General features: G+C 48.7%; 1 protein-coding gene across 3 annotated transcripts in view; it reads left to right on the forward strand.

Annotated features, from left to right (window-relative positions):
• The window catches only part of ERGIC1 (endoplasmic reticulum-golgi intermediate compartment 1), a 122,378-nt gene extending 116,381 nt beyond the window's left edge, over positions 1 to 5,997 (forward strand). For 2 of the 3 annotated variants that reach the window (XM_064376564.1, XM_012461147.3), the window contains one exon: positions 2,791 to 3,712. In XM_064376564.1, the coding sequence (XP_064232634.1) occupies positions 2,791 to 2,898 (108 nt within the window). In that variant the 3' untranslated portion in view covers positions 2,899 to 3,712. Of the gene's footprint in view, positions 1 to 2,790 lie in introns of all 3 variants that reach the window. The other variant, XM_064376563.1, reaches the window with a different exon arrangement.
• The last annotated feature ends 7,217 nt before the right edge of the window (positions 5,998 to 13,214 follow it).

Genomic DNA, 13,214 nt, shown 5'->3' on the forward strand with positions numbered 1-13,214 from the left:
TCCCATCATCTGATCCACTCTACAGAAATAAACCAGCTCCCCTGCCGTCATCTTCCCTGAAAAGTACCCCTGCGTCATGCTCTGAGACCGGCAGGGAGGGGCCTTGGCCACTTAAAACACTTCACCATAATCCCCCCAGCGCCCCTGGTCCTCTCCACTCCCTGGGGGGCTGCTTCGGTTTCCTGGGCTGTTATTACTGGAGGGCCAGCTGCTTCCCTGCCACCCATCCATACAGAATGGTTCTGTCTGTCCTGGCCCTTACAGGCCCTTGCTTAGCTCATATCATGGAAATATAATTTAAAAAAATAAACACTGGTTTGATTCGCACTTCCCTCTCGCCTTTGCTCTGTCTCCTGGCCTCCCACCACTGGGCACTGGTTCATCTATTAAGGTGCTGCTGGCTCCCACAGTTCCCCAGAAGTTGTGGGTCAGTGGCTAGCCGTCCACCTGTGGGGGGCTGCTGATGGCCTCTGGGGTCACACAACTGTTGACTTCTTCTGAGTCCTGTGGTCATTTAAATGCCCCTTAAGTGTGGCATGGGGGTGGGAAGAGTGAGAGTCACATGCTGTGTGACCTCAGACAAGTTGTTTCCCTCTCTGTACCCAGCGGGTACATCAGTGAAGAGGCACCTTCTCTTGGTGCTCCGAGGCCTATGGCTGCTCCTAGGATGGGAGGTGTTGGTTCTTTTTTTTTTTTCTTTGAGACAGAGTGTCACTCTTTCACCAGGTGCCAGGCTGGAGTGCAGTGGCACGATCTCGGCTTACTGCAACCTCCACCTACTGACTTCAAGCAATTCTCCTGCCTCGGCCTCCCAAGTAGCTGGGACTACAGGCTGGCGCCACCACACCCAACTAATTTTAGTATTTTAGTAGAGACAGGGTTTCACTATTTTGGCCAGGATGGTCTCAATCTCTTGGCCTCGTGATCTGCCCGCCTCGGCCTCCCAAAGTGCTGGGATTACAGGGGTGAGCCAGGGAGGTGCTGGTTCTTATGAATGACATAAAGTTGATGTTCAAGGAGAAAATATGTTGCAAGTTTTCTTGCAAGGCCTGGAGCAGTGGTTCATGCCTGTAATCCAGGCACTCTAGGGGGCTGAGACAGGCAGATCGCTGGAGCCCAGGAGTTCGGGACCAGCCTGGGCAACATAGCGAGACCTCATCTCTACAAATTAAAAATTAAAAAAGTTAGCCAGGCATGGTGGCTAATCCTGTCTACCCTGGAGACTGAGGCAGGAGAATCACTGGAGCCTGGGAGTTGGAGGCTGCGGTGAGCTATGATCACACCACTACAGCGCAGCCTGGGTGACAGAGTGAGACCCTGTCCCTACAGATAAATAAGTTTCCTTGCAAACCTTCTATGAACTTAGTTTGTCTTCCATCATCCATGCTTTGATTCTCTGATTCATCAGAATGCAGTTTGTAGGCCGTAACACTGAGTAAAGCGTAACGTTAGTTTGATTAGTCCCAAATGGTGTTCTGACAGCTGCAAAGCTTTGTAATTCAAGTAGGTGAGTGTTTTGCATTGAGAAGCAACGGGGTGTTTAATTAAGAGCACAAACTCCAGTTTTGAACTCCTGTGCAGCCACTTGCTGTGGCATTGAATGAGGGATTCAGGGTCTCTGTGCCTCAGTTTCCTTGGCTGTGAAATAGGTCTAAGAATAGTACCTACCCCCTAGGGTTGAGTTGGGGATTCACTGGGGTGGTAGGCATGGAGCACTTTAAACCACCTGGCCCAGGGAAGGTGCTGCGTAAGTATTGTGTATTTTGTTGTGGTTAGTATATTATTATGTGGCAGACAGTTGTGAAGTACAGTATAACAAGTGACATTCATTATCATCCCCCCGGCTACCACCGTTCTCAACCAGGGGCGATTTTGACCTCTGGGGACATTTGGCAATGTTTGGAGACATTGTGGTTGTCACAACATGGGGAAGGGGGGACTACGGGCATCTCCTGGGTAGAGGCCTCTCTCGGGCACAGAGAGGGAAGTAACTTGTCCGAGGTCACACAGTGCATGTGGCACTTCCTTTTCCCCCCATGCCACATTTAAGGGGCATTTAAATGACCACAGGACTCAGAGGGATGCTAAACATCCTTCACTGCAAAGGACACCCCCTATGGCAAAAAATTCTCTGGCCCCAAATGTCAATAGTGGCATTGGAAACCTTGCCCTAATAAAAGCTTTCTGGTAGCCCCAACCTCTCTCTCCTTTGCGGCACTTGCCTTGGTTGTAATTTTGCATTTATTGGTATGATTACTTGCTTACTACGTATCAGGTCCCAGGATGCCACTTCTTGGCTGTGTGACCTTGGGCCTCTGGGACTGCCTTTCAGAAACTCCATTATCTTCATCTGCAAATGGGATTGTAAATATGTGATCAATTCAGAGTAGAGGTTAAGACCACAGGGTCCAGATGTACCTGTGTTCAAGTCGCATCTCTGCTACTTACATGGTGAATCTAGGCAAGTTACCTAAGGAACCTCAGTTTCCTCCCCTGTGAAATGGGTCTAATAATTCCCTTCCTCATTCAGAGGGTGAATATGGGAATTAAAGGAGCTCATGTTGGTGATAATTATTTTAATATTATTAAATCCACCATCCAGCAATTGATTTTCTTTGAGCCCTGAGTATGTTCTGGACTCTTGGTGACCATGTAGTGGGCATTATGGGCTTCACGGGGCAGTGTCTGCCCTTGCAGAGCCCATCATCTCATGCTGTGGTTGGGGTCTGGCCTGGTGCACCCTCCAGCACTGACCTCTGACACTCCCACCCCACCCCTGCCCTCTTGCAGATCTGTGCCATCATTGGTGGGACCTTCACCGTCGCCGGCATTCTGGACTCGTGCATCTTCACAGCCTCTGAGGCCTGGAAGAAGATCCAGCTGGGCAAGATGCATTGATGCTGCACCCAGCCTAATGGCCGAGGACCCCAGGCACCGCCAGCCTTGCCTCCAGCGCCCTGTCTCCTTTGGCCTTCAGCCCAAATCTGGCTGTGTCCCAAAGTGTGTGTGGGAGGTGGGGGAAAGTAGAGGATGGCTCGAGGATTCGCAGCTACCTCTTTTCCCCGCGTTTCATTTTAGACAAATTACACTACCTGGAGTTGTGGTTCCCCTTTCCCTGGGGAGCCCCAAGACCGGAGTCAGGCAAGGGTGGTGAGTCCAGGGATCTTGGGGACTCCCTCCTAGGAGAGCTGCAGTCTCTTCCCTCTTAGGGGAACATTCCAGAAAGCTTTCAGCCAGGCTTTGACAATCTCGCAGCCCCCACTGTGTGGACACACTAATCATTTGGTTTCTCCCCTGGGCAGCCAACCCGCCCCGGAGGCACCAGACCTGGGCTCTTGGCTTTGACACCAGGCTGCCCAAAGGTACTCCTTTATACACCTGGCACCTTTCACAAAGGATGGTACTTTCCAAATAAGCCCCTGCAATTTGTCACTATAGATGGAACCCTGACTTCTGCCCCATTCCTTCCTGCCCAACTTAGAGCCCAGGCCTCAAGTCTTTACCTCCACCCCTTTCTTGTTCTTCCAAGAAGCAGATGCCCAGTTGCTCAGCAGCAGCGGCAGAGACTTGAATCTGCCCACCAGTCACAAGGCGGGTCACAGATTCCTCTTCCTCTCCTCTCCTTGTTCCTCTGAATCCCCCACCAATGTGCCTCAGCCTGTGTGCTGTGTGGCAACAGCATTTCTTGGTGAAGGGGCTGGTTCCCACTGCCGAGACCCCCCACTGCTCTGCTGGGATCTGCAGTGGCAGGGAGTGGGGGTTGCGTGAAGGGGAAATCATCTTGAGATCCAGACAGACCTTGCTTGTGCGCTTATGTCTAGCTGGGAAGCGTCCTTCCTGCAACCCTAAAATAATCGTGCAGCCTCTCTCAGATGGATGCCATCAGTCCCAAGGCCTTAGGTGGAGGAAGCAAAGCAGGCCAGCCCTGTCCTGTCTGTGGACCTCCACCTTCTGGACTCCCTACGGGTGCAGAGCACTTGGGTCTCTCTGCAGCCCAGTCATGGCCCACTTGCCACTGTGCTCCCCCATCGGCTGGTCATATGCCAACATCTTCCCAGCCCCTGGGGCAGCTCCAGGGTGCCCCACCTGCTCCTGAGGTGGGTCCCCACCTTGCTGCCCCTTTTCATCCTTCCCCTTTTGTCCTGAAAGGGAGGGGCAATGGTCCAGGCATTAATTCCACCCAGGGAATTTTAGCTATGCCCTCATGTCCCAGGGAGAGAGCCATCCGCCTGTTTTCCATTTATAGCAAGATTGTTTGCATACTTTTGTAATGAAGGGGAGTGTCCAGTGGAAGGATTTTTAAAATTATCTTATGGATAGCTCAAGTCTCTGCCATTTGTAATTTTTGGCTCTAAGCTTCAATTGGAGAAGCTTCTCCTTGTGCATATGAGTTGACTGATGTTGTGAGTGTAAATGCATTTGGTTATTTCTGGTATCTGTGGCCACTTGGATGGATTTCTTTTTTTACATTCTGTTCCCCAGTTACAAGAAAGGAGTCCCTGTGGTGTGTGAATATGTGTGCCTGTAGAGGGTGGGGCAGGGTGGGGTGGGGATGGAAATGTGTGGCATGCACATGAGTTGAAATTCTACTTTTATGCATTTTTTTGAAAAAAAAAAAAAAAAAAAAAAAAAAAAAGACCTCTGAGGACATAGGGGATGTCAGTTTCCTATGGAAGAGACACCTCTGACCTGTTATTCTTATAATCAAAATCTCAAGGGAAAAAAATGTTTTAGTTCTTATCCCCACTCATTGGGTTCAACTAGATTAAAAGGCAGATTTTCAGAAAAACTACTGTGTGATTCTTTCTACCCTGACTGGGGCTGGGTAACCCAGAGACTGGAATCACAGCCAAACGGAATTCACTTCTAGAGGAGAGAAGATAGAAGAGTTGAAAAGGAGATCTGTGAGGATGATCAGAAAGTCAAACCCCCTTTGGCCAAGCACAGTGGCTCACGCCTGTAATCCAGCACTTTGGGAGGCCAAGGCGTGTGGATCACCTAAGGTCAGGAGTTCGAAACCAGCCTGGCCAACATGATGAAACCCCATCTCTACCAAAAATACAAAAATTAGCTGGGTGTGGTGGCGGGCGCCTATAATCCCAGCTACTCGGGAGGCTGAGGTAAAGAGAATTGCTTGAACCTGGGAGGTGGAGGTTACAGTGAGCTGAGATCGCACCGTTGCACTCCAGCCTGGGCGACAAGAGCAAAACTCCATCTCAAAAAAAAAAAGGAAAGAAAATCAAGCCTCCTTAGCTTAAGCCCTTCCTTTATTGAGTCCCTACGGAATGTTCCTGGGTCTGCCACCTTCTAGCTGTGCAGCCTCAGTCCAGATCCTTAACTTCTCAGTGCTTCACATTTGTTGGGTGAAAATCATCATAGTAATAAAACTACCACATAGGGCTGTTTTGGAAATAGAATCTATAATATGTGCAAAGGAATTATATTAGAATGAGATTGTCTATGTAGAAGAGTGTTTATTCCTGGTACACAGTAAGTTTTCAAAAATGCCGATTGTACCATTATGAGCATTCTTAAATAGAATATAATCTTCTTGAGAACAAGGCTAACATTCTTCTTTAGAGCTTTGAGCTAAGGGCTCCATAAATGAAAGGTGATTCATAAATTCTTGATTTCAAAGGACCTGGCACTCCTTTTTCAACCCTAAGCTCAGCAAAGAGAGATCATCATCAGCTATGAGCGATGGACTTCCATGGATCTTTCCCATCTTCTTGTCCAGTCCCATAAGACCTTCATCAGAACAGCACTAACGGACAAACACACCAGTGATGAATATGGGAGGGAATCAGTCTGCGAGAAATTCTTCATTCAGTCTCCCCATACTCGCTCTCTTACATCCTGATACTCAAGTTACGTGTGTTCTCAAACCTGTTTATGCAGTTGTGCTTTTATACTGTTAGAATGTGATTTGGTGAACTATTAGTTAAACCAATGAACTATGAGAAATGAACCTAGTAAAACTAAGTTGAATGCTTTAGAGAGACTTGATCAAGGTGAATTGTTACCACCTCTTCAAAATGCCACTGGATAGAAATGAACAAGACTACTGTAAAAGACTTGGGAGGCCTGGTGTGGTGGTTCATGCCTGTAATCCCAGCACTTTGGGAGGCTGGGGTGAGAGGATTGCTTGAGCTCAGGAGTTTGAGAACAGCCTGGGCAACATGATGAAACCCTGTCTCTAGAAAAAACACCAAAATTAGTGAGCATAGTGGCACACACCTGTAGTCCCAGCTATGTGGGGAGGCTATGGTGGGGGTGGGGGCGGATAGAGGCTGCAGTGAGCCAAGATCTAGCCACTGCATTCTAGCCTGAGACCCTGTCTCAAAAAAGAAAGAGAGAGAGAGGGAGGGAGGGAGAGGGAAGTGTGGAGAGGGAGAGAGACAGAGAAAGAGAGAAACAACTAAAGCTTTTTGGTTGGTTTATGTGAAGAAAAGGAAGGTGAACACCGATACAGGTTTCTCAGTGGTAAAGCCTTAGCCCAGGGTCCTTGTCCAGTGTGTTTTACGTTGACATGCAACATTTAAGGGATGGATGCCATTTTTATTTCTCCTTTCAATGAACTTTTCCAATTGTCTAACCAGATGTGGATTACAGTGGTTTCAATGTAAGAGGATTTCTAAGTCAGGATTATAGAGCAAAACCCTACAGAGGTGTGTGATAGGTTGGGAGCTGTGGTGGTCTGGGCAGAAATGGCCTCCCTGGGAAGGTCTTGCAGAAGAGGTGTCGCTGGAGACGTGCTTCGTGAGGGGAGAAGCTGAAGTGTTGCAGCCAACACTGGCTGGGGTGGGCAGGGATTAGAGAGAGAGTGAAACCTGGGAAGAAACGGGGTGTAGCACTAGGGCTCATTAATAGTAGCTGTGGTTGTTTTTTTAAATTTTTTCTTTTTTTTTTTTTTTGAGATGGAGTCTCACTCTGTCACCCGGACTGGAGTGCGGTGCAGTGGCTCAATCTCAGCTTACTGCAACCTCTACCTCCTGAGTTCAAGCCATTCTCCTGTCTCAGCCTCCTGAATAGCTGGGATTACAGGCGCCCACGACCATGCCTGGCTAATTTTTGTATTTTTAAGAGACACGAGCTTTCACCATATTGGTCAGGCTGGTCTTGAACTCCTGACCTCAGGCGATCCGCCCACCTCAGCCTCCCAAAGTGTTGGGATTACAGGCATGAGCCACGGCTCCCATTCTGTGGTTAGTTTTTACTATATGTTACAAATAATTTTTAAATTCTTGCCAGAAACAATTCGGCAGGCCACTGGAGGTCTCAATCCCTTCTTAAGAAACTGGTACTTAATTCCAGAAGGTTCATTAGCTGCTGCAGTGGATAGATGCAGTAGTCCAGGAACGTGAGTGAGGATGTGTGTGGACAAAGACGCTCACTCTATATGCTTTTTTCTTGCCCCAGCAGCTGTTTCCTGTCAGTTATGTAGGGATGAGGTCATGCGCTTCATTCTGGCCAGTCATTGATAGGATTTGGCATTCTCTGCGTGCCAGGCAAGAGTGACTGCTCTTCGGGCCTGATCTTTTTTCGAGATGGATGTTATCTCCTTTTTAGGAAGGAGGAAACAGAGAGACCTGGTAACTTGTCATGGCCACACAGTGAGTCACGCAATTAGTAAAGATGGAATTCAAACCCAGGTCTGCCTGACTCTGAGCTTATGAAGTTTAACATGGTTCCATCTCAGTCCCAAGATCATCTTTGCTGTGCCAAAAGGGAAAACTGGAAATAGGGGTGGTCAGAGCAGGAAGTGCCTTGTCTGGTTTTATTTTTCTTTTAAAACAACCTGCGGAGAAAATCTAAATTAAACATTAGCAGGGATAGCGTTCTTAAAATTTTTTAGTCTTCAAAATGTAATTTTAATTACACAAATCATACAGGCTCACAAGCCCACTGGAGGAAAATCATAAAATATAAAAGAAAGTAAAAGGGGAAAACGAAAGTCACCCATAATCCCACTAATCAGAGATGATCATTTAGTGATCACATTTTAGTGATGCCTTTTGATAAGCAAAATGGGATGATTACTGCTCACATTACTGTGTAGCTTAGCCCTCACTTAATAGACATCTTCCTAGGTTAATAAATATGGATTGCATTATTATCTTTATTGGCTGCAAGATAACAAATAATAACCATATTGAGCATCTAATGTCCATCCTTTGTTCCCACCTCACTCGGAGCCTGTTTTCTCACCTGTAACAGGGACAGTTCATACTGTTATTTAACAGACTGAAATGAGCTAATGCTTGTAAACCTGTTAGCACAATGCCTGACAGTAAATGCTCATCCCATTACAAAGAGCCATGGTTATTCATCTAATAAATAAATAAATTCTAACATTTATTAAGTTCTTCCTCTGAACCAGGCATTGTACTAGGGTTCATTTAATCCTGACACCAGTCTGGGTGTGGTGACTAACACCTGTATTCCCAGCACTTTGGGAGGCTGAGGCGGGTGGATTGCTTGAAGTCAGGAGTTCCAAGACCAGCCTAACCAATATGGTGAAACTTGGTCTCTACTAAAAATACAAAAATTAGCCGGGCGTGGTGGCACGTGTCTGTAGTCCCAGCTACTCAGGAAGCTGAGGCAGGAGAATCACTTGAACTCAGGAGGCAGAGGTTGCAATGAGCTTAGATAGGACCATGCACTCCAGCCTGGGTGACAGAGCGAGACTCCATCTCAAAAAAAAAAAAAAAAAAAAAATCCTGACACCAAACCGATGAAGTAAGTCCTGTCATTCTTCCCATTTTTCAGATAGGAATAAAGTGAGTGACCAAGATGCCGAATATCTTCTTCAAAGCCAAAGAGCCAGGAAGTGGCAGAAATCCAAACCCGAGCGATTTGGGTGCCAGAGCTGAAGCAAATCCCCATGTAGCCACTGCCTCCAAGAAATAAAAATACTCACCAGACACTTCCTCTGTGCTAGGTGCTTGAGCTTCTATACCAGTTTCTGCGCGTGCTTCCAGGGCTGGGCATAAGACGAGACAGCCAGTCCCACTACATTGTTAGAATGAGTGCCTCCAGCTCTTGTTATCTAGGATGTCATTGTGCCTGTTTTAATGTTACTGAACCACACAGTGTGTTAAAAACAAAACAAAACAAGGCCGGGCGCGGTGGCTCACGCCTGTAATCCCAGCACTTTGGGAGGCTGAGGCAGGTGGATCACGAGGTCAAGAGATCGAGACCATCCTGGTCAACATGGTGAAAACCTGTCTCTACCAAAAATACAAAAAATTAGCTGGGCATGGTGGCGCGTGCCTGCAATCCCAGCTACTCAGGAGGCTGAAGCAGGAGAATTGCCTGAACCCAGGAGGCAGAGGTTGCAGTGAGCCGAGATCGTGCCATTGCACTCCAGCCTGGGTAACAAGAGTGAAACTCTGTCTCAGAAAAAAAAAAAAAAAAAAAAAAAAGCCTTCCCTATCCTGCTTGATCATAGATACTCCCTGAAGATCTTGGGTTCTCAAGATCTGTCCTCACATGACTTTCCTTCACCAGTGAGGCTCTGAGCTTCTTGGGCACACTCCTCCCTAGATCTCTTAAATCAAGCCTTGCACCTGGCTCCATGTAGGTACCAAATAAATTGATGAGCAAATGAATGAATGTGTAAGTAAATAAGTAAGTGAATGACAATAAATGGATATGTGACAGAGAAGTGAGCGAATGAACAGAGACAGCCAGTGAGTGAGGGAATGAATGAACTCCTTGGGGCGGGGTATGGGTTTGACTAACACCTAAGGACTGTTCTGAGAAGAACCTCTGACCTTTTCTGCGTGTGCACCCTCACGGCAGCATCTGCTCCTGGGTTGCTGAGGGGCAATGACTTCCTTTCTTAGGACTGCCCCCCAACCTCCTTATTCTTGAGCCTGGGCACACACACAGCTGGGTGGCCCTTCAGCTGATACTGCCTCACCTGCTTTAACTCTGCTCGCTCTGCTCCCCAGGCTTCTGCAAACAGCGCAGGTGTGGCCATTCTCCAGAGGTCTCCAACTGACTGTGACTGTGAAGGGACCGGAATAAAACCTAGTGTTAGCAAATTCGGGTTTTTTTTTCTTTCTTTTTTTTTTGTTTGTTTGTTAGTTTTTTGAGACAGGGTCTCACACTGTCCGCCAGGCTGGAGTGCAATGGCACGATCTTGGCTTGCTGTAACCTCCCCCTCCCAGATTCCAGCGATTCTCCTGCCAAAGCCACCCGAGTAGCTGGGATTAAAGGTGCCCGCCACCAGCCTAGGTATTTTATTTATTTATTTATTTTTAGTAGAGACAGGGTTTCACTATGTTGGCCAGGCTGGTCTTGAACTCCTGACCTCGTGATCCGCCCGCTTCGGCCTCCCAAAGTGCTGGGATTACAGGTGTGAGTCATCTCGCCCGGCCGCGGGTGTTTAACAATTTCACTACCGCATGTCAGGGAACACTGATAAACTAGGAGAGAGCACGCGACCTGCCTGAGTGTGGATGTTTGGCTTGCAAGACATCTTCCTCTCGGAGTTTCAGCATCCGGGCATCTGTCACTAAGTTGGAGTTCAATAGGTATGGAATGAATCAACGAAAGGGGGGGCTAAAATTAGTGAACAAATAACACCTTGCATAGAATAAACCCCTTGGGTTCTTAACCTGAAGAAAGCCAAGGCTCAGAGCCCTCTCTCCCCGCCGCCACGGTGACCATGGAGAGGGCGTGGTTGACGTCTCCCTCACAGCGCAGCCGCGACCGGAGACCTTTTATACCAGGGTCTGCGGACGGTAGGGGCCTAGCCAGTGGTTGGGTGGCGCCTGCCCCTCTAGGCATTCCTCCGGGGGTCGGCAGACGAAACGCGGAGCTCGGGAGCGACTCGGCGGGGCCAGGCGCGGGCAGAAAGGGCCACGAGGGCCACAGGTGGGAGCGGGGCGGCCGGAGTGGGCGGGGGTCTGTATGAGGGGCGTGGTCTAGAGGAGGGGGCGGGGCGACGGTCACAAACCCGCAGGCGTGCCGCGGCCGCCTAGTTCCAGAGATAGAAAAACGTAGAGGTAGGAGGGGGCGGCGACTCACCCCTGTAATCCCAACACTTTGGGAGGCCGAGGTGGGGAGGATCTCTTGAGGCCAGGAGTTAAGTAGATGAATAGCCGAGCACAGTGGTGCGGGCCTGTAGTCCCAGTACTTAGGAAGCTAGGGAGCGAGGATTGCTTGAGCTCAGGAGTTTGAGGCGGCAGTGAGCAATGATTGCACCACTGCACTTCAGCCTGAGTGACACAATGAGACCCTGACGCTTAAAAAAAAAAAAAAAAAAAAAAAGGTAGAGGTAGGACACCTTGAGCCCCAGCTACTTTGGTGCATTGCACACGGAAAGCTTACAGTGTGCATCATCTGGAAGCGATGATCGAAGTCCGAATGTGAGGACTCTGGTTAATGTGCAGTCCAGTCTTAGGTCTGTCCCGGAGCAAGCCCCACACATAGGCCTCTCCTTTTATTAGAAATAGCACTGGCCAGGCGCTATAGCTCATGCTTGTAATCCCAACACTTTGGTAAGCCAAGGCAGGCGGATGGCTTGAGCTCAGGAGTTCAAGACCAGCCTGGGCAACAAAGTGAGACCCCCCCGACTCTACAAAAAAATACAAAAATTAGTCAGCTGTGGTGGCGACTCCCTGTGGTCCCAGCTACTTGGGAGGCTAAGGTGAGAGGATGGCTTCAGACTGGGAGGCAAAGGTTTCAGTGAGAGATCACAGCACTGCACGCTAGCCTGAGAGACAGAGCTAGACGCTGTCTCAAAAAGAAAAGAGAAAAAAGAAAGAAGAAATAGTACTACGTACCGGGCACTGTTCTAAACACTCTAAAGGGATTAATTTATTTAATCCTCATAGCAAAGCTATGAAGTACCTACTAAGATCATCCCCACTTCACAGACAAGAAAACCAAGACTGGCCAGGCACAGCAGCTCACTCCTGTAATCCAAGCACTTTGGGAGGCCCAGGCTGGCAGATCACCTGAGGTCAAGAGTTCAAGACGAGCCTCGCCAAGATGGTGAAACCCTGTCTCTACTAAATAAAAACAATTAGCTGGGCATGGTGAGGGGGCGCCTGAAATCCCAGCTACTCCGGAGGCTGAGGCAGGAGAATCGCTTGAACCCGGTAGGGGGAGGTTGCAGTGAGCCGAGACCATGCCATTGCACTCCAGCCTGGGCAACAAGAACGAAACTCAGTCTCAACAAACAAAAAAAGAGAAAGCCAAGACTGAAACGGCGGGAGGGGGTGGTGGGCAATCACCCTAGGATCAGCCAAACGAAGAGGTACTTGGATCCAGTCTCATTCTAAAACCCCACTCTTCTGAACAGGGCTAAACAACTAGGGAAAAGTTTTGCAGAGCCAGGGTTTTGAGTCACAACAATCCTCAAGCATTAGTGCACCTCAAAATCTTGGAGGGTAGGGGAAGAATGCTGCTTTAAATTCAGATGTGTCCCTATCCTACCACTGTCTGGTTTTGCGGGACTGTGGTGGAGCCTGAAAATCTGTATTTTGAGCAGGCTTCTCTGTGATTCTGAAGAAGCTGCTCTACAGATGGCATTTGGAGCCTCGAAATGTTTAAAACACAGGACAGGCGGTGCATGGTGACCAAAGCCTGTAATCCCATCACTTTGGGAGGCCGAGGCAGGAGGACTGCTTAAGCCCAAGAGTCTGAGACCAGCGTGGGCAACACAGTGAAACTCTATCTCTGCAAAATAAAAATTAAAAAATTAGCCAGGTGTGGTGATGCACATCTGTAGTTCCAGCTACTCAGGAGGCAGAGGCAGGATTGCTTGAGCCTGGGAGGTTGAGGCTGTAGTGAACCGTGTTTGCACCACTGCACTCCAGCCTGAGCGACAGAGTGAAACCCTATCTCAACAAATAAAATAAAAAATAAATAAAACACCAGATAATATATACACCTAGACGACCTCTGTAGCCTCCTCTGCGGAGGGAAACGCGGGCAAAGAGAGTGTGCAGTAGGTGAGAGACTACTGACAGGTGTGCCCGTTAAAAGAATACCAGTAACCCTCTACTGCAGGCCCTACACAAGTAGACCCTTGTCCTCACTGGCGCGGACTCTTCCGGGTTCCCAGTACTTGGCGTCGCGCTCCCGGGGTCCCTAGGAATGAGACGTTGCGATCCCACCCCAAGCCGCAGAGGGCGCTATTCTGCTTCACTCCGACGGAAATGGGGCATCGATATCTTTCTGCGCTTGCGCGGCACGGA

This window comes from Aotus nancymaae, unplaced genomic scaffold, assembly GCF_030222135.1.
Source record: "Aotus nancymaae isolate 86718 unplaced genomic scaffold, 86718_ANA_hifiasm-v0.15.2.pri h1tg000015l_1, whole genome shotgun sequence".
Classification (NCBI taxonomy): domain Eukaryota; kingdom Metazoa; phylum Chordata; class Mammalia; order Primates; family Aotidae; genus Aotus; species Aotus nancymaae.